The 25048-nt window shown below is 42.8% G+C and overlaps 1 protein-coding gene across 1 annotated transcript in view; it reads left to right on the forward strand.

Moving 5' to 3' along the window:
• The window catches only part of LOC311086436 (uncharacterized protein), a 157208-nt gene that overhangs the window by 36957 nt on the left and 95203 nt on the right, over positions 1–25048 (forward strand). Inside the window, exon 6 of the mRNA XM_084119320.1 lies at positions 14129–14833. Within this exon, the coding sequence (XP_083975446.1) occupies positions 14129–14833 (705 nt within the window). The remainder of the gene's footprint in view (positions 1–14128; positions 14834–25048) is intronic.

Consider the following 25048-nt stretch of genomic DNA (forward strand, 5'->3'; position numbering starts at 1 on the left):
TTCTCAGCATGCTGTGTTTTGAGTGAAGCCAGTGTAATCGATCTAACAATCTAACAGTGAATTTAGGTGGCGTAGCCAATATAGTGAAACAAAAACAACACCTGGTCTTTTTCACCGCAACTTCAAAGGAAGCAAGACAATGTTTTTGAAACGATCGCTGGATACCTGAGGTAATTCTTCTCACCATTTATTCAGAGGGTATGAACGATTGTTTTCCATATCCATTTTCTTGAAATGAAGCTTGACTTCAAAAAGTGGTGGATTTTTCTGTACCTCTGTGATTAAGTTCTCTGCAATATATTCTTCCATTTTAAATGCGCAAGCCCTTTAAATTCGAGTGGATTCTGATTGGCTGTCAGTGTTTTATCACTTGACAGCTGGAAAAAAATCGTTATGAAAGTGATCCCAACGATATCGTTCGTCACATCTTTATCGTTATAGTTGTGATGTGAACTCTGCTATTCTTTAATATGGAGAACGATTTTTAGAACTATGGGCCCTATCTTGCACCCAGCGCAATTGACTTTGTACACCGACACATGTATGATTCCTATTTTGCACCCGACGCACAGAAGACTTTTCCCTCCACAGACGCACGTCGGTTAACTAAGAAATACACTTGCGCTCCCAGGGGCGGTTCAGCACAAAGAGGAGGCGTGTACCGGCGCAAACGTTCCCTCGTGCTATTTTGCCACTAACCGAAAAAAACTAGTTTAAAGTCAGTGGCGCGTTGCGCATGTTATTCATATGCTATTTTAAGGGCGCATGCTTGGCCATAATCAATGTAGCGTGTGCACAACGCGCATACACTTTGATTCTCTCATCTACACAGAAGCAGCAGTTTTCATTTTTGCAAATCATACATTATTACGATAGATAGATAGATAGATAGTTTATTATAAAAGCATACATCTAGCTTATACATTTACCAAAATTATCATACGCCTGTTTAACCGAAGCTAATTTGGGTGTGTTTCTCCATCCCCAACGTCACTTCTCTGTGTTTTACGGCCCTGACGAGAACGTCGGTCTCCTCGGCTGTGAACCGCTCCTGGCGTGCGTCTGGCAAATCCGCCGTTATAATAGCAATCCGCCATGGAACAAGCGCGCCTGCTCTTAAAGGGAATGTGAGATGACACTCTGATTGGTTTATTTCACGTTACGCCCAAACCACACCTATGAATAATGAAGCTACTTCAGACCAACCCATTTTAGATTTGCGTCGGGGGCAAGAGTCATTTATCCCGCCGGTATAATAGCAACAGCGCCCAAGACCCGCCCACAAAGTTACTTGCGTTTCGCGCGTGATACTTGCATTTCAGACCGTTAAAATAGGGCCCTATATCTTTATTGTTATTGTAATGTATTTGAGTTGATGTTACAATACCTGATGGCCACTAGAGGGCACCCCCGTGCCGTTGGTTGTTGCTGTTGCGTTGTGCTGAATAAACCAGTCTAAAACAGTGCAGTCATGTCTCTGGTTCCCCTCGTGTATATTCTGAAACACAACAGAATAATACTTGGTGCGCTCTATCCCTTGATGACCATGATTATCATGGAGGCTAGTAAGCACCTCTACTTAGAGCCTTAGGCAGGAACAATTGCCACACCAACTCTCTTAAAGGAGGCACCTGAACTGTTCTATACAGAACCCTGTCTACTTCTCGCACCCTGGGCCACTGTTTTACCAACTTTTGGACATCCCTTGGCATATTCTTCAACTCAGCAACTATTGGGCGCTGCTCCTGCACCCAAAATTGTAAAAAAGATCTTAATACATGGATCTGCAGCCTGCAATGCTCTCAGATCAGCCTTACTCCGGGCAGGAACAGCATCCACTGTTGATGATTCCACCACCTGGGGGCTCAATCCAGGTGGTTTCTCCTGCATTAAAATTGACTTGGGGACAGTGATACCTGGTAATGCAATTTCAGATTGATCAGCAGAGGGCAGCGGCAGCCTGGAAAGTGCATCTGGATTGCGATTTGCAGTGCCGGGTCGATATTCGATCTCATAGTTAAATAAAGCAAGCTGGGAAACCCAGCGCTGTTCATTTGTACTAAATACTTGTACTAAATGTTACGCTCTTAGATGTTAGAAAAAAATCCATATTATCTCTAGCCTTGGCTACCGTATATAGACCGCCTGGGCCTTACGCTGATTTCCTAAAAGAGTTTGCAGATTTTCTCTCAGATCTATTGGTCAATGTAGATAAAGCATTAATTGTTGGAGATTTTAACATACACGTAGATAATCCAAATGATGCGTTAGGGGCTGCGTTTATAGATTTATTAAATTCCTTTGGGGTCAAACAAAACGTCACCGGACCAACTCATCATCTTAATCACACACTCGATTTAATTATATCATATGGAACCGATCCAACCGATATAGATATCATTCCACAAAGTGATGATGTCACTGACCATTACTTGGTAACTTGCATATTACGTACTGCTGTAATATGTCATGCGGCGCCGCGTTTTCGACCAGGCAGAACAATCCTTCCATCCACCATAGATAATTTCTCGAGTTGCTTGTCTGATCTGTCTCAGCTGCTGCCTGAACCCAAACAAACAGATGAACTAGAAGAACTAACTAGCACTATGAGCACCATTCTCTCTAGAACATTGGATGTTGTTGCACCTGTTAGATTAAAAAAGGTCACAGAGAAAATTAAAGCACCATGGTACAATAATACTACGCATGTTCTAAAGAGAGAAACCCGTAATTTAGAGCGTAAATGGAAACAAACTAATTTAGAGGTCTTTAGAATCGCGTGGAAAGACAGTATGTCACGTTATAAAAAGGCCCTAAAAGCGGCCAGGGCTGAGCATCTCCGCAAACTAATAGAAAACAACCAAAACAATCCTAGGTTTTTATTTAACACCGTGGCTAGACTAACAAATAAACAGACGTCACCCGAACAAAATATCCCGTTACAGTTTAGTAGTAATGATTTCATGAACTTCTTCACTGAGAAAATAGAAAACATCAGAACCACAATTGTAAACGTTCAATCCTCAATCGCACCTTATAATTCAGCCTCAATTTTCCCCCCGCAAGAACAATTACAATGCTTTACAACTATAGAACAAAAAGAGTTAAATAAACTTATCACTTCATCTAAAACAACAACATGTTTATTAGATCCTATACCAACTAAACTACTGAAAGAAGTGTTACCTGTAGTAGAAGAGCCTCTCCTCAATATTATTAACTCGTCTTTATCTTTAGGTCATGTTCCAAGAACATTTAAACTGGCAGTGATAAAACCTCTCATTAAGAAACCACAATTAGACCCGCATAATCTAGCAAATTATAGACCCATTTCAAATCTACCTTTTATGTCTAAAATACTAGAAAAAGTTGTGTCCGCTCAACTGGGCTCTTTCTTGCAAGAAAATGATATCTATGAAAAGTTTCAGTCAGGATTCAGGCCGCATCATAGCACTGAAACTGCGCTCGTTAAAATCACAAATGATTTACTCTTAGCTTCTGACCAAGGCTGTATCTCAATACTAGTTTTACTTGATCTAAGTGCTGCGTTCGATACTATAGATCATACAATACTCTTAGATCGACTACAAAATTATACTGGTGTTCAAGGACAAGCATTAAGCTGGTTTAGATCATACTTATCAGACCGCTACCATTTTGTCTATTTAAATGGAGAAAAATCGATCATAATTCCAGTAAACTATGGAGTGCCGCAGGGATCTGTGTTGGGCCCTCTATTATTCTCAATATATATGCTGCCACTTGGAAATATTATAAGGAAACATGGAATTAGTTTCCATTGTTATGCTGATGACACTCAAATATATATTTCATCACGGCCGGATGAAAACGCTAAATTATCCAAATTGACAGAGTGTGTTAAAGATATAAAAGATTGGATGACGCGTAATTTTCTATTATTAAATCCAGACAAGACAGAGGTAATACTTATCGGTTCAAAAAACCGCCCACAGAACCTCTCACAATACAACTTTGACATCGTAGGATGTCCTGTTACTTTATCCTCTACAGTAAAAGACCTGGGTGTTATACTCGATTGTAACCTGTCTTTTGAAAATCATATTTCGTATGTTACAAAAACAGCCTTTTTCCACCTTAGAAACATTGCTAAGCTACGTAATATGCTATCAGTTTCTGATGCAGAAAAGTTAGTTCATGCATTCATGACCTCGAGACTAGATTACTGTAATGCTTTATTAGCTGGTTGTCCTGCATCCTCAATAAACAAGCTACAGTTAGTCCAAAATGCAGCCGCTAGAGTTCTTACTAGATCAAGAAAATATGATCATATAACACCGATTTTATCATCACTACATTGGTTACCTATAAAGTTCCGTATTAATTACAAGGTATTGCTACTGACTTATAAAGCCCTAAACGGCTTAGCTCCAGTCTATTTAACGGATCTTCTATCACCCTATAATCCATCGCGCTCTTTAAGATCAATAAATTCAAGGCTTTTGGTCATACCTAGGATATCCAGATCCACCAAAGGAGGGAGAGCATTTTCACATTTGGCTCCAAAACTCTGGAATAGCCTTCCTGATACTGTTCGTTGCTCGGACTCACTCTCCCAGTTTAAAACTAGATTAAAGACGCATCTTTTCAGCCAGGCATTCATATAATATTGTTAATCTCACAGTTTCAAACTACAATCCGGCCTCTAGTTCATAAATGCCAGAGGAGAACTGGCCCCCGACTGAGCCTGGGTTCTCCCAAGGTTTTTTTTTTCTCCATTAGGTCACCTGATGGAGTTTTAGGACACCATTAGGCCGCTTGATGGAGTTTTTTCGGTTCCTTGCCACTGTTGCCTTTGTCTTGCTCAGTTGGGGATATTTTGGGGATATTTAATTTTATTCTATCAATCAATAAATTCCACTAGAAACAAACTTTGTTGTATTATTTTATTTTAATACTGTGAAGCTGCTTTGATACAATCTGTATTGTGAAAAGCGCTATACAAATATACTTGATTTGATTTGATTTGATTTGTTCAACTGCCCCCAATTTTGCAGACTCAATGTAACGCGAAGGATTATTATCAGTGTAGACAGTCACCTTACTACCGAGGAGATATTCTCTAAACTTTTCTGTCATTGCCCATTTAAGGGCCAGGAGCTCCAGCTTCATTGCACTATAGTTAGTCATGTTCCTCTCACTTGACCGAAGCCCACGACTAGCAAAAGCGATGGGTCTCCGTAGCCCCCCTTGGTCTTGTGACAACACCGCGCCCAAACCTAAATGACTTGCATCTGTCTCTAGGATAAAAGGAAGAGTGATAATACTACGACCAGTCACAACAACAAGCCCCATACGCTTAGCTACCAGCGGAGCTAACTGATAGATTAGACTCTTACCGTATCCGGTCGGCAAAACAGCAAAAACGTCCTTCTTGCAAAGGAACGATTCAAGCGGCGTCTTCTGCTCCTCTTTTAGATAAAAAGCCAAGTCTAACTCGTTCATTGTAGCGGCCAAAGCCGTTTCAAACAACTGGTGTTCATCCATATCCATCTTGCAATGTTTACTAATGACTTCGACGTCACAGCGCTGTCGTCATCTGTTTAGCTTGCCTCTGGCCTGCCTATATTAGATAACCCGATGTGATTGGTGCAGCTCAGATTGAGGGGCATATTTAATCAGAATCAGAATCAGAATCAGAATCAGAAAGAGCTTTATTGCCAAGTATGCTTGCGCATACGAGGAATTTGTCTTGGTGACAGTAGCTTCCAGTACACATACAATATAAAGTGACAAGACAAGTAACATAGGTATAAATAAAAAAAATTGAAAAAATAAAAATAAAATAAAAATAAAAAGATTATAAATTATAAATATATATAAAGTTATAAGGTGCTATAATGAAATGTCTGAGGGAAGTATTGCACATGTTTGTTCCACAGTAGCGGAACATTTAAGTGTTCATGAGGTAGATGGCCTGGGGAAAGAAACTTTTCCTGTGTCTGGTTGTTTTTGTGCTCGGTGCTCTGTAGCGCCGACCAGACGGTAACAGTTCAAACAGAAAGTGTGCTGGGTGTGACGGGTCCAGAGTGATTTTGCGAGCCCTTTTTCTCACTCTGGATGAGTGCAGTTCTTTGAGTGTGGGAAGGGTAGTGCCAGTGATTCGCTCAGCAGTCCGAACTATCCGCTGTAGTCTACGGAGGTCGGTTTTGGTAGCAGAGCCGAACCAGACGGTGATGGAAGTGCAGAGGATGGACTGGATGACAGCTGAGTAGAACTGTACGAGCAGCTCCTGTGGCAGGTTGAATTTCCTCAGCTGACGCAGGAAGTACAGTCTCTGTTGGGCTTTCTTCACAATAGAGTCTATGTGAGTGTCCCACTTCAGATCCTGAGAGATGGTGGTGCCCAGGAACCTGAATGACTCTACTGCAGTCACAGTGCTGTCCATGATGGTGAGTGAAGGGAGTGCAGGGGGGTTTCTCCTGAAGTCCACGATCATCTCCACTGTTTTGAGCGTGTTCAGCTCCAGGTTGTTATAACTGCACCAAAGAGCCAGCTGCTCCACCTCCTGTCTGTACGCAGACTCGTCACCGTTCCGGATGAGTCCGATAACAGTAGTGTCGTCCGCAAACTTCAGGAGCTTGACAGAGGTGTCTTTAGAGGTGCAGTCATTTGTGTACAGGGAGAAGAGCAGTGGTGAGAGAACACATCCCTGTGGAGCACCGGTGCTGATGGTGCGGCTGTCGGACGTGATTTTGCCCATTCTGACTAGCTGTTGTCTGTCTGTCAGAAAGCTGGTGATCCATTGACAGATGGAGCTAGGGACAGAGAGCTGGGTCAGTTTGGTCTGGAGCAGTGATGGGACGATGGTGTTGAAGGCAGAACTAAAGTCCACGAACAGAATCCTTGCATAGGTCCCTGGTTTGTCCAGATGTTGTAGGGTGTAATGCAGTCCCATATTGACCACATCATCCACAGACCGGTTTGCTCTGTAGGCAAACTGCAGGGGGTCCAGCAAGGGTCCAGTGATGTCCTTCAGATATGCTAACACCAGTCTTTCGAATGACTTCATGGCCACAGATGTTAAGGCAACAGGTCTGTAGTCATTGAGTCCTGTGATCTTTGGTTTCTTCGGGATTGGGATGATGGTGGAGCGTTTAAAGCAGAAAGGGACTTTGCACTGCTCCAGTGATCTGTTGAAGATCAGTGAGAAGATAGAGGCCAGCTGGTCAGCGCAGGTTTTCAGACAGGCTGGTGAAACACCGTCTGGGCCTGGTGCTTTCCTTCTCTTCTGTTTCCTGAAGATCTGACGCACATTATCCTCACTGATCTGAAGTGCAGGGGGGGAGGGGAGGGGGATGGCTGGAGGTGTTGATGGCTGTGTAGAGAGATGGTCAGGGCGGGTATGGGGTGTCTGATCGGGGGTCTCAAATCTACAGTAAAAGACATTCAGCTCGTTCGCAAGATGCTTATTGCTGTCGATGCTGGGGGATGGTGTCTTGTAGTTGGTAATGTCTTTCAGGCCTTTCCACACTGATGCAGGGTCGTTGGAGGAAAACTGGTTTTCCAGCTTTTTGGCATAGCTCTTCTTAGCCACTTCAATCTCCTTTGTCAATGTGTTCCTGGCCTGATTATACAAGATCCTATCCCCACTCCTGTAGGCATCTTCTTTGACCTGACGAAGCTGTCTGAGTTTTGGTGTGAACCATGGTTTATCATTGTTGAATGATAAGTAAGTCCTGGTAGGGATGCATAAATCCTCACAGAAACTGATGTATGATGTTACAGTCTCTGTGAGCTCGTCCAGATCGCTGGCAGCAGCTTCAAAAACACTCCAGTCAGTGCATTCAAAACAGGCTTGTAAGACCTGCTCTGTGTCGTTGGTCCATCTCTTTACAGTCCTTATTACTGGCTTAGCAGTTTTAAGTTTTTGCCTGTAAGTTGGTAGAAGATGAACCAGGCAGTGATCGGAAAGTCCTAGAGCTGCTCTGGCGACGGAGCGATATGCATCCTTTGTTGTGGTGTAGCAATGGTCCAAAATATTATTGTCTCTGGTGGGGCATGTAATGTGCTGTTTGAATTTAGGCAGTTCACGTGTGAGTTTTGCCTGATTAAAGTCTCCGAGAATGATAAGAACAGAGTCCGGGTGTTGTTGTTCTGTTTCTGTGATCAGATCAGCCAGCTGTTGCAGCGCCGTACTCACGTGTGCTTGCGGTGGAATGTAAACACTGATGAGAACGAGCGAGGAAAACTCCCGCGGCGAGTAGAACGGCTTACAGTTAATGAAAAGCACTTCCACATCAGGACAGCACATCTTCCTTAACACAGTTACATCAGTACACCACCTTCTGTTGATGTAAAAGCATGTCCCACCACCGCGCGTTTTCCCCGTTGACTCCATATCGCGATCCGCTCTGAACAGCTGAAAGTCCGGTAGATGTAACGCGCTGTCCGGAATGGCTTCGTTCAGCCAGGTTTCCGTGAAACACAGAGCAGCAGAGTTGGTAAAGTCCTTGTTTTTGCGTGAGAGCAGAAGTAGTTCGTCCATTTTGTTAGGGAGAGAGCGGACATTCGCCAGATGGATGCTAGGCAGCGCCGTTCTGAATCCGCGCTGCCTGAGCTTAACGAGTGTGCCGGCTCGCTTCCCACGCCTGCGCGTCTTATACTGTTTCCACAGTGCAGCGGCACAACCGACGACAATGTTCCGCAAAACGCCAGAAGAATCAAAAACTGGTTGGTGATCAGTTGGTGTGCACTGCCGAATGTTCAGCAGTTCGTCCCTGGTATAACTGATAGCGAATGACAAACATAAAACAGGACAAACTAACAAAAACAGTGTAACAACTGGAGAGCTCAACACCGAGGCAGCCATCCGCGGCGCCATCTTGGATCGCTTGAGCATCATTATTCGACACCAGAGTAACTCGCTGAGCAAATTCAACTTGTGCTCTCGCGAGAACTCTGGATTACCAGGGTAGGGTTTGAAGCCGACTCAATACCATCTCCAACCGCTCAAGATGTTGGTCAAAAGTACTGGAGAAAATTACAATATCATCCAGATATAACAAAAGAGCATGGAGGCTCTGATCGCCAAAAATACGCTCCATGAGCCGTTGGAAGGTGTTCGGCGCATTGCACAACCCAAAGGGCATACGATTGAACTCAAATAGCCCAAAGGGGGTGCAAAACACTGTCTTTTCCCTATCCTTAGGGGCTACAGAAACCTGATTATAACCACTTGCCAGATCCAATGTACTAAACAACTTAGCCCCAATCATCTAAGCGCATCTAGTGTCTCCTCTATTCGAGGCAAAGGAAAGGCATCCTTACGGGTTTTGGCATTAAGTTGCCGATAGTCTACACATAAACGAATAGAACCATCTTTTTTTTTGGACCACAACTATAGGCGAGGCATATGGACTACAACTGGGCTTAACTATATCCTGTTCGACCAGCTCTCGAATATGAGTTTTAACCAGATCATATTGAGAAGGTGGTAGACGGCGATATCGCTGGCGTACCGGTACATCATCTAATAGTGGGATAGTATGCTGGAGTAAGTCAGTACAACCCAAGTCTCTGTCACCATTACTGAATTTCTCAAGTAATGATTGGGCTTGTTGATGTTCTTGACAAGACAACGTAGGCCAAGTGAGCTGAGAAAGATCAACATTTGGGCTACTCTCTACTCCAACCGACTGGATAAATGCTACTGCCTCAGAATCGTCATTATGTACATGGAACTGGACAGAAGATGTTAAAATAAGTGACTGAACAATATGTAATTCTCCGAGTACAGTCTTTGGCCAAAGCCAACGAACCTGACTCCCCACATTAATAACTGGCACCTTCACTACCCCACAGGCAACAAGACAAGCAGGCAGATGGAACAAGGAGGTCCCCAGGCAACCGTCCTTCTACAAATGATACCAGTTCCAAAAAACAAGTATTAAATGTAGCCCCCAACCCCTGATGGCAAGTTGCTGGAACCAGTTTCATGGCGCCTGCTGGTACTCTCATGGCTGGGCCCTTCTGAACTCGAGCTGGACCCACATACCCAGTTTCTAATGCATGTTTCCAAAGTTGACACTCAGAAAAAGCCCTCTGCCATACGTTCCCTGCATGTTGGATAGGTGGAGAGTTAAACAGCCTGATCCCATGCTCCAAAAACAGTTCTTGGTAACAACTGCTAATAACATTCATTCCCAGCAGGCCAGGAACCTGTTCTCGCCTCAACTGGATAGCAGGATGAACAGAATTTTTCACTACTAGAATGCCCATCTTGGGCAAAGTCTTTCCAAGTATGTCTATGGTAGTTTCTAGATACCCCAAATATGGGATATCAAGGCCATTGGCTGCTTTGAGCTTAAGCCATTGGCAAGGTTGCAACTGAAACTGGAAATGTGGTTGAAAATACTGCTCCAAAAATTGTTGGGTAACCATAGTAACCATAGATCCTGTATCCAGCAAACATGCCACAGTGATCCCACCAATAGAAATGTCTACTACTGGACATCTACCTAGAAGTTGAAGCTCCTTTACAGGGGAAATGCCCAAGGATTCCCCACCCGACGCAAGGGCAGTGCAGTCGGGGGGCATTAGTTTTCCGATGACCGCAAAGCCAGTGCTGAGGCGGTCTCATATGAAGTAACCCGAGCGGTGTTGCTGCAGCTGCGGATGCCATATGCCCCAGGAGCTTCTGAAATAGTTTCAGTGGAACCGCACTCTTGCCCTCGAATTGACGGAGGCAAGTCAGCAATGACTGCGCACGCTCGCTCGTCAGCTGCGCGCACATGGCGACCGAGTCGATTTTCATACCGAAAAAAGAGATCCTCTGAACGGGGCAAAGTTTGCTCTTCTCCCAGTTGACCCGAAGGCCCAGACGAGCTAGGTGCCGGAGCACTAGGTCCCTGTGTTCGCAAACCTGGTCTCGAGAGTGAGCTAGGATCAGCCAGTTGTCGAGATAGTTCAGGATGCGAACCCCGCGTTCCCGAGGGCTACCTCGATGACCTTCGTGAACACGCGAGGAGACAGGGCTAGCCCGAATAGGGGAACCGCGTACTGGTATGCCCGCCCCTCGAAAGCAAACCGTAGGAACGGTCTGTGTCGAGGTAGAATGGAGACTTGGAAGTAGGCGTCCTTCAGGTCGATCACTGCAAACCAATCCTGTGGCCGCACACATTAGAAAATGCATTCGGCCATGGCATCCTGAACGGCAGCCTGTGAAGGGAGCGGTTCAGGACACGGAGGTCCAGGATTGGCCATAACCCACCGGATTTCTTCGGGACAATGAAATAGGGGCTGTAAAGCCTTGACCTCATTTTGGCTGGAGGGACAGTCTCGATCGCACCCTTCGCCAGTAGGCTGGCAACCTCCTGGGTCGATGGTTCGGGCGACCCAGCGGAGCAGGTTGGGAGCTCTAGCCAGGCTCCCAAGAACTGGGCCAGCAGGGCCATGCGATCCACAGACGTACCCTCGGTGGTGCAGCAAAGCAGAATGACCGGCCCGGACGTGGGTGGCATAGCGGCCCGGTGGGTGGTAATCGTCAAGCCTACAGCGCTCGGGGGGAGGGCGGTGCCACTCCAACCAATGCTTTCAGCTGCCGGGAAAGCATGGCTATCAGCTCTGGATCTGACTCGACTAACGCTGACACTCCCGAGGGAGGCAATGCAGTCGAATCCTCATTTCCAGAGGAATCAAGCCCACCTTGTGATGCTGTGAGTGACACTGGGTCCCCGAGAGGAACCAGCCACACTGTAACCCTCAGATCACCCTGGCCACCAGCCAAAGTATCCCCTCTCGAGGAAGAGCTAGATTGGGGTGTGGGCAGAGGGGACTCTATTCACACGGAGGTCATTGAGTCTCAATCTATAAACATTGCAATGGTCATGTTCCCACAATGAAAACGTGACTAAGCGTGACTAAGCCCAACACGCGAAACGGCACTTGTGACCGTTAGGCAGATGAATCACGCACCCACATCCAGTAAATACTCGGGCGAGAGAGGAAAAAGCTCAGCAGAGTGCTGAAGCGCCCAGGGAGAAACACACACACTGTCGGCAGATCACTGCACAGATCAGCAGCAGGCAATGCGATCTCGCTGGAACGCGCCGTCACACCAACACGCTGAAGAGCCGTAGAGTGAAGATGATTCAGAATGGCTTGCAGGAGTGAAGAGAACTCTTGTCTCTGAAGCGAAAATATATCTGCATGTTGCCAGCGTAATTCCTTATATACCCACAAGGTCGGGCGGAGTTACGCTATGCAAATTCCGCAGACTCGTTTGGCTCGTTTTGTATACTCGAAGGTGAGAGGCTTTCTAAGCAAAACCCAATTCGTCATCACTGACGTAACTCGTAGTGACCACGAAAGGGAACACTAGTTAGCGACAATGGCCCACAATTTACTTCAGAGGAGTTTGGATGTTTTCTGAAAACAATGGGTGTTAAACACATGTGTTCTGCACCATTCCACCCAGCCACCAACGGGCTGGCTGAGCGTTTCATTCAGAATTTTAAGCATTCACTAAGAGCATCCAAAGAACCAGTACCATTACAGCAGAGATTAGACTCTTTCTTGTTACAGTACAGGAATACACCACGTAGCACAACAAAAGAAACACCTGCTATGTTATTCTTGCATCGCAGATTGATCTACTGAAACCAAGTGTGAAACTGACTGTGGAGCAGGCACAAAAAGTTCTTACCGTGCCCTCCATGCAAAACACAGAGACTTCAATGTGGGTGATTCGGTGCTGGTGAGAGATTATCGACGGGGAGAGGAGAAGTGGAAAACCAGTACTGTTTCTTCTCAGTCAGGACTATTGTCGTATTTTCATGGTTCATGGTTTCATGGATCATTGTCATGGTTCAGGTGGACAGTTCACAAAGCTGGAAAAGACATGCAGATCAAATGTTAGACTGTTATCCAGAAATTACAAAAAACACAGAACCACTGCCAGCAGAGAACAGTACATCACAAACACTGGATGTTAAGGGACAAGAACTGCCTTTCACATCTAATGACACCGAACCAGATGCTCTAGACCAGCATGTAACCAAGCTTGTTGAGCCAGCTACTGCTTCTTCCCCAAATGTGAGAAGATTTCCTGTTAGAACCCGTTAACCACCTAATAGACTTGATCTTTAAAATTTTTAGATGTTCTATACACAGTTGAATGTGTGAAAAGTGTTACATACTTTTGGAGTGAGTAGTTTGGTTAACATGCCAATTAGTATTGCTTGAGGGTGGGCTACTAATTTATGGCTCCTAAATGTTATTTCCTAAGATGAATGGATGTTATTATGTTAAAAAGAAAAACATGGGGTAGACTGAATTAAGGAGGGAGAGATGTAATGTATTTGAGTTGATGTTACAATACCTGATGGCCACTTGAGGGCACCCCCGTGCTGTTGGTTGTTGCTGTTGCGGTGTGCCGTCTAAACCAGTCTAAAACAGTGCAGTCATGTCTCTGCTTCCCCTCGAGTATATTCTGAAACAAAGGCAAAAAATATGTCATGTAAAATGGACATTTGTAAGATCAGAGGCTATTTTTATTAAAGAAGAAATGTCAACATGTTCACAGTTTTTGCGAAAAACTTTACTTCTTTCATATTGGTAAATACAGATAAGATTTTGGATCTGTTTATACAAGTTTAGGCTGTCTTTTAAAGTATTTTATAATTATAAGCAGTCACAAATGGTCTTTTTTGGCTTTCTTTCCATCTTGTAAATGAATGTAAATGTAATACAGTCATGTAATACAGTCACTGTTGCCTTTGGCTTGCTCAGTTGGGGATATTTTGGGGATATTTAATTTTATTCTATCAATCAATAAATTCCACTAGAAACAAACCTTGTTGTATTATTTTATTTTAATTTAATACTGTGAAGCTGCTTTGATACAATCTGTATTGTGAAAAGCGCTATACAAATATACTTGATTTGATTTGATTTGATATTTGCTGGTGCTAATAGCCACCAGTACATTGACAATGCTTTCCCAGGTGAGAACACACACAAGAGATTTATTCATTGGTTTAGAGGGACAGTTTAATTTCAGTAACCCCTTTTCACAAAGAGAGATTATTAAAGAAGATTTAAGATGTCACCCACCTTAAGAAGAGTGTTTGTTCTGTATTTGTTGCAGGTGACGCCCAACATCTCTCAGAGCTCAGGATTGTGTTGATGGGATATAGAAGAGCTGGTAAGAGTTCAGCTGGAAACACCATCCTGGGCAGAGAGGAGTTTGACTTGAAGAAATCTGCTCAGTGTATGAAGAGACATGGAGAAGTAGCAGACAGACACATCACTGTCATTGAAGCTCCAGGATGGTGGTGGAATAACTCTGTAGAGAAGAGTCCTGAGTTACTGAAACAGGAGATTTTGCTCAGTGTGTCTCTGTGTCCTCCAGGACCACACGCTGTACTACTGATCATACGTGTGGACATTAGATTTAAAGAGAATATTAGAAAAGCATTGCAGGAGCATCTGGATCTTCTCAGTGAGAGAGTCTGGAGTCACACTATAGTGCTGTTCTCTGGTGGAGACTCTCTGTTAGACACATCTATAGAGCAGCACATTGAGAGTGAAGGGCCGGATCTCCAGCGGCTGCTGGACAAATGTGGGAACAGGTTTCATGTTCTCAACAATCACAACAGGAGTGACGACACTCAGATCAAGGAGCTGCTGGAGAAGATTGAGGAGACAGTGGCACAAAACAACGGCTGCCATTTTGAAATAAACAGAAAGATTTTACAGGAGGTGAAAGAGAGAAGAAGAGCAGAGGAAGAGAAAGCAGAAGAACGAATGAAGAGGACGCAAAAAAGGAGAGAAAACATCAGATCACAGATGAGTGAGTTCACATACTTTATAGTGCAGATACACACTGAGTATATTAAGTAAATCATGAAAATGTAACAGTCACTGCAATAATAGCAAGAAACTTCTCATCATTAACCGCTATTTGTAGAGGCATTCCCAATAGATGGGTTCAAAGCAGCTCACAGTGACGGCCCCTAAAATCTGTTACTGAAGGAAATAAGCACTTTCATTTCATAAGCAATCCTGTTCTTCAGGGTGTGCTTTTGATAACGGAAATCCTTTTACCTAATCCATGGAAAACAATACAATCCCCCCTGCAAACATCTTGTCTTGAATATAATCTTAAACATCAGCTTTACACCTATAGACACGTCTCATGTTTGTCGCTGTTCTGAAGCACCAGGAAGTGAGTCCCGTCAAACACACTTTGAAAGTACAGTACAAGTAAAAACTACTAGACTGCTGGTGGAACTATATTTTATTTGGAGCTCCAACTAAGGCAATATAAGTCATGTAAAATGGACATTTGTAAGATTAGAAGCTATTTTTATTAAAGACAAAATGTCAACATGGTCACAGTTTTTGAGAGACTCTTTTACTGCTTTCATATTGGTCAATACAGATACGATTTTGTATCTGTTTATGGCAATTTAGGCTGGGTTTTTTTTCTGTTTTTTCATAAAGTCTTTTTATAAATATAAGCAGTCACAAATGGTTTTTTTTGGCTTTCTTTCCATCTAGTAAATGAATGTAAATGTAATACAGTCATGTTGTAACAGGAGCCACCTGAGGGCACTCTACATCAGACTATTATTATTCACTCACAACTACATTTCCCATAATTCACTGCCTGGGCTCATCATCCCTGATTATCACATTTACCTGTGTCTCATTATATTGTTTAGTTAACCCCATTTAAGCCTGGTTCACCTCATCATTCCCTGCAAAGTCTTGTACGTTATTCCACTGCATTTCTGAGCATTTCCTTTGTTGTCATTGTTCCTGGTTCTTGATTTCTGCCCGTGTCCTGGTTTTCCCGTTCCTGCCTCACCCTCTGGATTTGTCTGTTTGTTTGAATTGCCTGCCTGTGTATGACCTTTGTTCAACTCTGATTTAAGAGTTTAATTGATGTTAGATACACTTATATGTCATTTTTGATCAATAATGTGTAGTTTGACACCCACACAGATAAGGTGAACCTAATTTCAGTAACCCCTTTTCACAAAGAGAGATTATTTAAGAAGATTTAAGATGTCACCCACCTTAAGAAGTGTTTTTGTTCTCTATTTGTTGCAGGTGACGCCCAACATCTCTCAGAGCTCAGGATTGTGTTGATGGGATATAGAGAAGCTGGTAAGAGTTCAGCTGGAAACACCATCCTGGGCAGAGAGGAGTTTGGCTTGAAATCTGCTCAGTGTGTGAAGAGACATGGAGAAGTAGCAGACAGACACATCACTGTCATTGAAGCTCCAGGATGGTGGGGGAATTTCTCTGTAGAGGAGAGTCCTGAGTTACTGAAACAGGAGATTTTGCTCAGTGTGTCTCTGTGTCCTCCAGGACCACACGCTGTACTACTGATCATACGTGTGGACATTAGATTTAAAGAGAATATAAGAAAAGCATTTCAGGAGCATCTGGATCTTCTCAGTGAGAGAGTCTGGAGTCACACTATAGTGCTGTTCACTTGTGGAGACTCTCTGTTAGACACATCTATAGAGCGGCACATTGAGAGTGAAGGGTCGAATCTCCAGTGGCTGCTGGACAAATGTGGGAACAGGTTTCATGTTCTCAACAATCACAACAGGAGTGACGACACTCAGATCAAGGAGCTGCTGGAGAAGATTGAGGAGACAGTGGCACAAAACAATGGCTGCCATTGTGAAATAGACAGAAAGTGTTTACAAGAGATGGATGGTATAAATAAAACAGAAGAGCGACTGGACAAATGGAGAGAGGAAGCCAGATCACAGACTAGTGAGTGACATCATAAAGTTTTATGAATTTTACTACACATAGTCTCCTCATTGTTCTACACTATGGGCCTATTTTTTTATATGTGTGAATGCACAGAATTGATCTTATAGTGTGTGTACTCTAAAATCCATGCCAACATACATGTTTATAACAGTCTTTGACGGTGAAAAGTACTTAGCAGCACATCAGGGTCTAAGCTGACATACACACTTTTCCTTGTGACAGAGAGTCGGAGTACTACAGGTACTGAAATCTAAGCAATTCTTGCCGTTCTTCATTCTCAAGTAAAAAATTTGGACGTTGACTGGTGCTCTTTTAAATGTTAATGACATTAATAAGGCAGCATTTACCATGCAGAGATCGGAAACCATTCTGCTGTACACAATTTCAAAATCATTTGCAAATTATAAATTGCACATCTGGAAGAGAGGCATACGCAGGTTTTTTTGTGTCACGTACGCACATTGGAGAAATTATCGTAAGATCAAATGTAGGAAGGTTTCTACGCATTTCCAAATGTAGGAAGGTTTAAAACCTGGTTATATAGCAACTTCCTAAAATTTAATAATGATAAAACTGAGGTTATTGCTTGTGGGTCTAACCAATACTCTCGCCCGAAGCCTTCGAGCAAGAAAACGGATCTGAGGACCATTCATCTTGCGAAGAAGGGGAGGGGCAAGTGAGAATTGCTCCTCCACGGAATCTTCAGGAATTTTATCCATCAAGTGCCTCTGGGCAATATATGTCCCTGGGGGCCAGAATTTGGGAGCAGACGTCCGGTCGAGGCAGGGGTTGAGGCCCGGGGAATGGAGACTCCACTCCACGATGGTGGAGTTGATATTGGAGAGATTCGGCTCAGCGGAAGTGGATCCTGTGGTTCTCACTCATGCATCCAGCTTCTCTGGGGCTGCATGCCATGGTACAGGCCGAGGCTGCGCCTGTATGCATTTCCCCCAATCGATCTGCTCCCGGGAGTTCAAGAGAGGGTCTGCCAGGACAGGGTCAGTCTACTCTTGGTAGCTCCGTTCTGGCCGGCCCGAGTAAGGTTCTCGGACATCAAATCACTCCTGGCAGGTCCTCCGTGGGAGATTCCCCTTGGGAAGGACCTGCTTTCCCAGAGCTGTGGAAACTGTGGGTCTGGCCCCTGAGGGGGCTCTGTATCTAGAGGCTGGCCTGTCAGCCGTAGTGATCAAGACCATACTCAGAGCTCCATCCACAAGGAGACTGTACGGCCTAAAGTTGAATGTTTTCATCGTTTGGTGTAGGGAGCGTGGTTTGGATCCAGTGCCCGGTGCCTTCAGTGCTGGAGTTTCTTCAAGATCGCTTCTCTGCTGATCTTACTCCGTCCACTATTAAGGTGTATGTGGCAGCAATAGCAGCTTTCCATGCCTATTAGGTGTAGTTTAAAATAAAATAAAATAAAAAACATGAAATTGTATTATTTGTGTCCCCAAAAAAATATAGAATTATAATTCTGAATTTCTCTTTATGGTCTTGCCCTTTTTAAGGTTTAAAAAGTCTGAAATGAATTTATCTATTGGTGGGGCTACATTAATTCCATCTCATACTGTTAAAAATATGGGTGTAACATTTGATTCGTTGCTTACATTTCAATCTCATAAGTTCTATTACCAAGACTGCATTTTACCTTCCTGATGCTGACCAGGTTCAACGAGTATGGGGTCTCTGAGGAACAAGTGGACGTTTCTAAATTTGTGGGTGTTTTCAAACTGGTGGGTGTTTATAAATCATGCAATGAAAATGATGGCCTTCACCCAACCCCACCCCTAAACCCTACCCACACTGTGACGTGGGCAAATCAGGGAACACGGTCGAAAACGCCCCTCTGTTTATGGCCTCACCCACTGATCTGGTAACTCTATTACTGTCCTGCAGAGACCTATACTTGGGTTCAACCCTGTTTAGCTTCATTAGGAAACCAGGCAAAAGCTGCAGGGTCAAACAACATTTAACATTGTAATCATATCCCTAATGTTCTGTTTCTGTGTGAACCAAATTTCTGCAATGAAGTAAATCCTCCTTCCCTGGCCCATTTAGAGTTGACATAAAGTTGACCCTCTGAATTAATTACAATCACATGAACTGATGAATATATTCCTTCAATGCCATGTCAGTTTCTTTGGATAAAAGTGTCTGTCAAATGCATTCATGTTGTAAATGTTCTACTGATCTGCTCTCTGCTTTCATCATTATAGTGAGTGGAGATGATGGATCTGATTCATGGTCTGTGGGAAGTTCTGCTTATGGTTCATTCAGATTACGATCAGGAGCAGACCCAATCTTCGGTTCATCACATTCCAGAGATTCATCTCACACAAGTTACGAGTCAGGGGCCATAAAACGATATAACAGCATGCAATTGCAACCACCAAACAGTGAGTGTCTTGTTTTATTTGGCACTTTCAGTACATTTTGGTCTCCCTGTGACCTTTACAGCGTTAGAACTCATGGTTTCCATGAATACCATCTGCTTTGTTGTGAAAATATAATATTTAGTCTACATTGTTGTAAATTTGTCACCACATATTTTCCCCCATAAAAAAAAAAACATTCGACCCTTTCTAGCCTACATCTCCAGCGATGTTCTCATTTTTTGATAATTTAATTTATGACAATAAATGCAAACCTGATATGAAATAAAATAAAAAAGCACACATAATATTTAGTTTGACCTTCTTAGGTTGATGATCAACATTTTCTGGAGTTTAAGCATCTGTTTATACTGATCATTTCTTCTTATCTATACATCTATATGGTCAACTTTAAATGATTGCATTAAATAGCAATCAGGCTTGTAATAAAGATATTTTATGGATAAAACAGGGCCATATTAATAAAGTATTTGCATAATGGTTTAATGATTACCAATAGACTGCGTTATTTTTAGGAACATATTGAAAGTTTTAAATCTTTTAAACAAAGAATTTTGTTTTATAAGAGTTTCAAACCTTTTACTGATTTAAATGCTGATTTAAATCCCCCAGTGAGTGGAGATGAGCGGTCGGACACATTGTCTGTGGGAAGTTCTGCTTACAGTTCATTCAGAGCAGACAGCGATTCAGTTTGTAGCTCATCGCGCTCAGAAGTCTCATCTCACAGCTCAGGATTCGGGTCTTTGTTGTCCATCCCGGAGTCTGTGGAACATTCAGGAACCATGCGATCCATCCCAGAGTCTGTGGAACATTCAGGAACCAGAGGAGCACTTGGTGTGACCATGATCTCAAATCTTTTCCCAAGAAGATCAAAGAAGCATGATAATCATGAAGACACTAAGAAAACTTGAATTGTATCAAATTAATGAAAGAGAAATTGTGTCTTTATAATGTTGACATTTATAATTTTGACGACATAATATTTAAAGATAACTATTACTAAAACTATAAGGTATAGCAGTTGTTTAATAAATTAGTGGAGATGTTTAAACATAAATTATATTGATATGTAATTAACATTAAGGGCTCTATTAATGACAGAATCTGCCTCTAATGATCTAAGCGCATGGTCTAAAGCGCAGGGCGCAAGTAGGACGTGTGCAAATCCACTTTTGCTAGTTTAATGAGGGGGAAAATGGTCAGCAGTCTCGGTGCATGGTCTAAAAGCGTTGTCCCTATTCTCCTAATGTGTAATGGGTGTGTTTTGGGCGTAACGTGCAAAAAAACAGAGTGTAATTTCCCATTCTCTTTAAAAGTCAGTTGCACTTGCGCCAGGGCGGATTAGCTATTTACATGAAGCAATTTGCAAACAGAAAGACTGAACGCTTCTCCAGAGCGCAAACGGTTTATTCACGAGATTAAAGGTTAAAGCGAGACCATCTATGGGAAAAGCTGGATTCCTCCATCTTTATGTGCACAATATTAATCTTTTACATTGTAATCCTTTTATATTTGCTGCGCATCCCTGTGTGTGTAATAAGCATAGTGTGGACCCGCCTATAGGCTCATATTACTAATGCACTCTTTAAATAACAAAAAAAATATTGCGCCATTGACTTTAGAACAGGTTTCAGTTGGTCAATGGCTAAGTCTATTTCAGTTCTTTAAAATAGCAATGCCTGTTAATAGCAACAGCACACCTGGTTCTCAGACCAGCAGCCCATGGGCCACAGATGGGCACAAATGCATTTGCCATTTTAATAACGTGGCGCAGGACGTGAAAATGAAAACTGCGTCGGGCTGAAACTAGCAAAAAACACTTTATCACACTTGGCTCTGCATTACGCCGGGTGTATGATTGGATCCTGTGTGTTTTTTTTATTATTTTGTCAAAAATTTGTGTTTATTTTTAAACTTTCATTATAAATCTTTTCATTTTTAATCCCAGATGTATGTGTGTGTATATATATACACAGACACAGAAGCGCTGTTCCAATGCTTTTCAAATGCAGCTCTCTTCTTTTGAAAGCTAAAGTGTTTATATATATATATATATATATATATATATATATATATATATATATATATATATATATACACATATATATATATATATATATATATATATATATTTGCAAAGGGGTAATTAAATGTAACAAATCATGTAAAATAGTATCATCTTTCAAAAATGTCTGTCAAAATTTATAACGTACAACACATATTGAATGATATTCACTATCCCGGTAAAATTTTCAGTTGGATCTGTGTTTTTTTTCTTTAGTCTACAGTGTAAAGTATTTCACTCGGTTCCGTGATCATTCCCGATTCAATTTTAGTGAGTGAGGAACAAATTCAGGTGCATTATGTATTATGTATGTTATCGTCTCTGACAGACTGAAGTCTCAAGCTGAAGCCGCTCTGGATGCCATTTTCTTCCTCTTCTCGGAAAATGATGATGTAATCGAAACATCTGGTAGTGTGTGTTTCCAGGTAATGCATTCACTGTCTGGACCGCTTTTTAGTTCTAATATTCCAACCGACAGAGTTTAAGGTTTTGACGGACGTGTGTGAGGGGTGACCGATGTTTGATTTTTGGGTAATTACAAAACGAGCTGGAGACGTTAATAAATTGCAAGAGACTGACATGTTTGACTTGTCAAAAATTTTACATTCAGCTGTAGCAAATCTGTTGACTTCTGAAAATCAACTCTTTTTTTTTTTTAACCAGGAAAGGAGTGTTTTTTTCATTTGTAATCAGACAGATCAAAAGTTATATTTAAAATCAATATTTTATCGTAATGCATTACGTTACTTGTGAAGGATACATGTTCTCTTCATAATTTCACTGCCAACATAAGGGAACATGAAGCATATTGTGGAGTTTGATGATGCCTAAATTCAGTCTAGGTCTGCAGCTCAAACCATGCCTGCCTCTTCTCCACCGCACTGCTTCAGGCCGATGTACAGGTGTTTGCCAAATGAAGCACAATCTACTCAAGACTTCCCGTCTGTCCTGCAGCAGCTTCTCCTTCTGGTTTACACTGAAAAGACTCGTTTAGCACAGAACCTGCTGCAGAAACAAGCAGCTGATGGTGACGGTCAGACTTCAAGAACGGTGTGTTTTGTGTCACTGGATCACTGTGTGTGTTGAAAAAGTAAAATGTATTTTTGAATGGTGTTGGTCCAGGGCACCGGTTCCTTCAGTGTTCATTCAGTTCAGCTGGATATGGACGGGATCTCAGTCAGAAGAGCTCTGAACATCCTGAACATCAGCAGACGACAGGGTTAGAAAGTGGATTACTGTGAGTAGAAGGGTCGAGAAACTGAGATAAACGCTGCTGTTCAGTACAAGTGTGTTGTCAGGGATCTGATTGGTTGCTCCCAAACTTTATTTAACCGGATAACTTTATGAATAAGAGCAAAATTACATTACTATGGATGTCTGTATTTATATGTTCCAAATATGAATAAGAATAAAATGTCTCCTGATTATTTTCTCCTTTTGTTTTGTGTTAAAGAGAAAAGAAATCTTGGGCGATGCCAATCTCCAGATCACATTACAATGCATGGCCCACAAGACTGATTCAAAGCATATAATCCACCATTTCGTAAGAATCTTTTGATGAGTATGATCTTGAAATTTACATTTAATATGAGACTGAGGCCTTGTCCAGACGGAGACGTGTTTAGCTGTATACGTTAAAAAAATTATCGTATTGGCGTTTCGTCCAGACGGACCCGGCGTTTTGGGAGCCTGAAACCGCTATTTTTTGAAACCGGGTCCCAGAGTGGATAAATCTGAAAACGACACCCTTGCTTTTTTGAATGTATTTTTATTTTACTTCTTTATTTATTTATATTTTCTTTCTTATGCTATGATGCTTGTTTATGTGCATGCTCCAAGTCTTCTTAAGATAGTGTATCTCCGTGGCAGAATTACAGCACCACATACTGGTCTGGCATGTATACTACATCGTTTTGAGTCGGTTTCAGTGGTTTTGTGTGTACGCAGATATTTCTTGAGACGACGCTGTGTTTACGGATTTCTTTTTAAAACGAGGGGAAAAAAGATTGGATAGGGAAAGCTCTGGCTTCGTGTGGATGTGGCCTGAATCTTCGAACTAACTGTTTCAGACACTGAGAGAAAAGAGCTGATGTTTCAATGTATATTATGAGATAATTAAATTGTTTTTTTGACCATGGACGCATGTAAAGCTGTTGTAAGAGACTCCAAAACAACATTAGGCACTTTTAAAATGGCACTGTATCTTTATTTTTGTGTATCGGATTTTGCATCAGTCGATCTGGGTTGCGATTAAAAAATCTTGCCTATAAAACAAATCTATAACTCCATTATACAGGGAAAAATGACTTGATGTGTATGCAACTGATTCGTGGTTATTCAGCCCTACAGAAGTAATTACTGTACATATTTTTGTCATTGAGTTGGACTGAAATGGTCTTTTAGATTATTATTTGAAAAAAAGCTAATTATATCAAATCAATCAGTTTCCATGTTGGAGTAGTTCCTGCATTCAGCTTTTGGTCTAGCAGTGTGATTGTAGACCAGAAGTCTTTGGGAACTTCTTTTCTTTTGTGCCAAGGTTTCCTTAGATACATTCAGCACTTAATTGAACTAGAGGGTGAAAATCCATTCAGGAACACAGTATTTATTTACAGGATGAGCCTCAGTCTGATGTTTCTTGATTGTAGATGCTCTGGGAGTATGGGGTTCGGGGCCCTTTGCTAAAGGCTATCCGGTCCCTGTACGACCGGAGCAGGAGCTTGGTTCGCATTGCCGGCAGTAAGTCAGACTTGTTCCCGGTGCATGTTGGACTCTGGCAGGGCTGCCCTTTGTCGCCGGTTCTGTTCATAATTTTTATGGACAGAATTTCTAGGCGCAGCCAGGGGCCGGAGGGTGTCAGGTTTGGGGACCACATGATTTCATCTCTGCTCTTTGCGGATGATGTTGTCGTGCTGGCCCCATCAGACCAGGACCTTCAGCATGCACTGGGACGGTTTGCAGCCGAGTGTGAAGCGGCTGGGATGAGAATCAGCACCTCCAAGTACGAGGCCATGGTTCTCAGTCGGAAAAGGGTGGTTTGCCCGCTTCAGGTTGGTGGAGAGTTCCTGCCTCAAGTGGAAGAGTTCAAGTATCTTGGGCGAAAGGACAAGATCCCGGATACAGGCGGCCGAAATGAGCTTTCTATGCAGGGTGGCTGGGCAATTAGAGATAGGGTGGCTGGCTGGGCCCTTAGAGATAGGGTGAGAAGCTAGGTCACTCGGGAGGAGCTCAGAGTAGAGCCGCTGCTCCTCCACATCGAGAGGGGCCAGCTGAGGTGGTTCGGGCATCTTTTCCGGATGCTTCCTGGACGCCTTCCCGGGAAGGTGTTCCGGGCATGTCCCACCTGGAGGAGACCCCGGGGAAGACCTAGGACACGCTGGAGAGACTATGTCTCCTGGCTGGCCTGGGAACGCCTCGGTGTCCCCCCGGAAGAGCTGGAGGAAGTGTCTAGGGAGTGGGAAGTCTGGGCATCCCTGCTTAGACTGCTGCCCCCGGGACCCAGCCCCGGATAAGCGGAAGAAGATGGATGGATGGATGGACATTCAGCACTTAATTGAACTAGAGGGTGAATATCCATTCAGGAACACAGTATTTATTTACAGGATGAGCCTCAGTCTGATGTTTCTTGATTGTAGATGGGTCGGTTATATTGGATCTTTGTATGACTGATCATGTCCAATAAAGTTTAATCATTCTTTACTTTTGAATGTTTTTGTCCACTTGTTTTTAAGGACTTCAGACTGTATTTAATGTTGACACACGTGACCCATTAGTTGAGGAGTTTCAGCGACTGAATATACAAAATAAAGGAAAA

This window comes from Abramis brama (assembly GCF_963993115.1).
Source record: "Abramis brama genome assembly, chromosome: 7".
In the NCBI taxonomy this organism is placed as follows: domain Eukaryota; kingdom Metazoa; phylum Chordata; class Actinopteri; order Cypriniformes; family Leuciscidae; genus Abramis; species Abramis brama.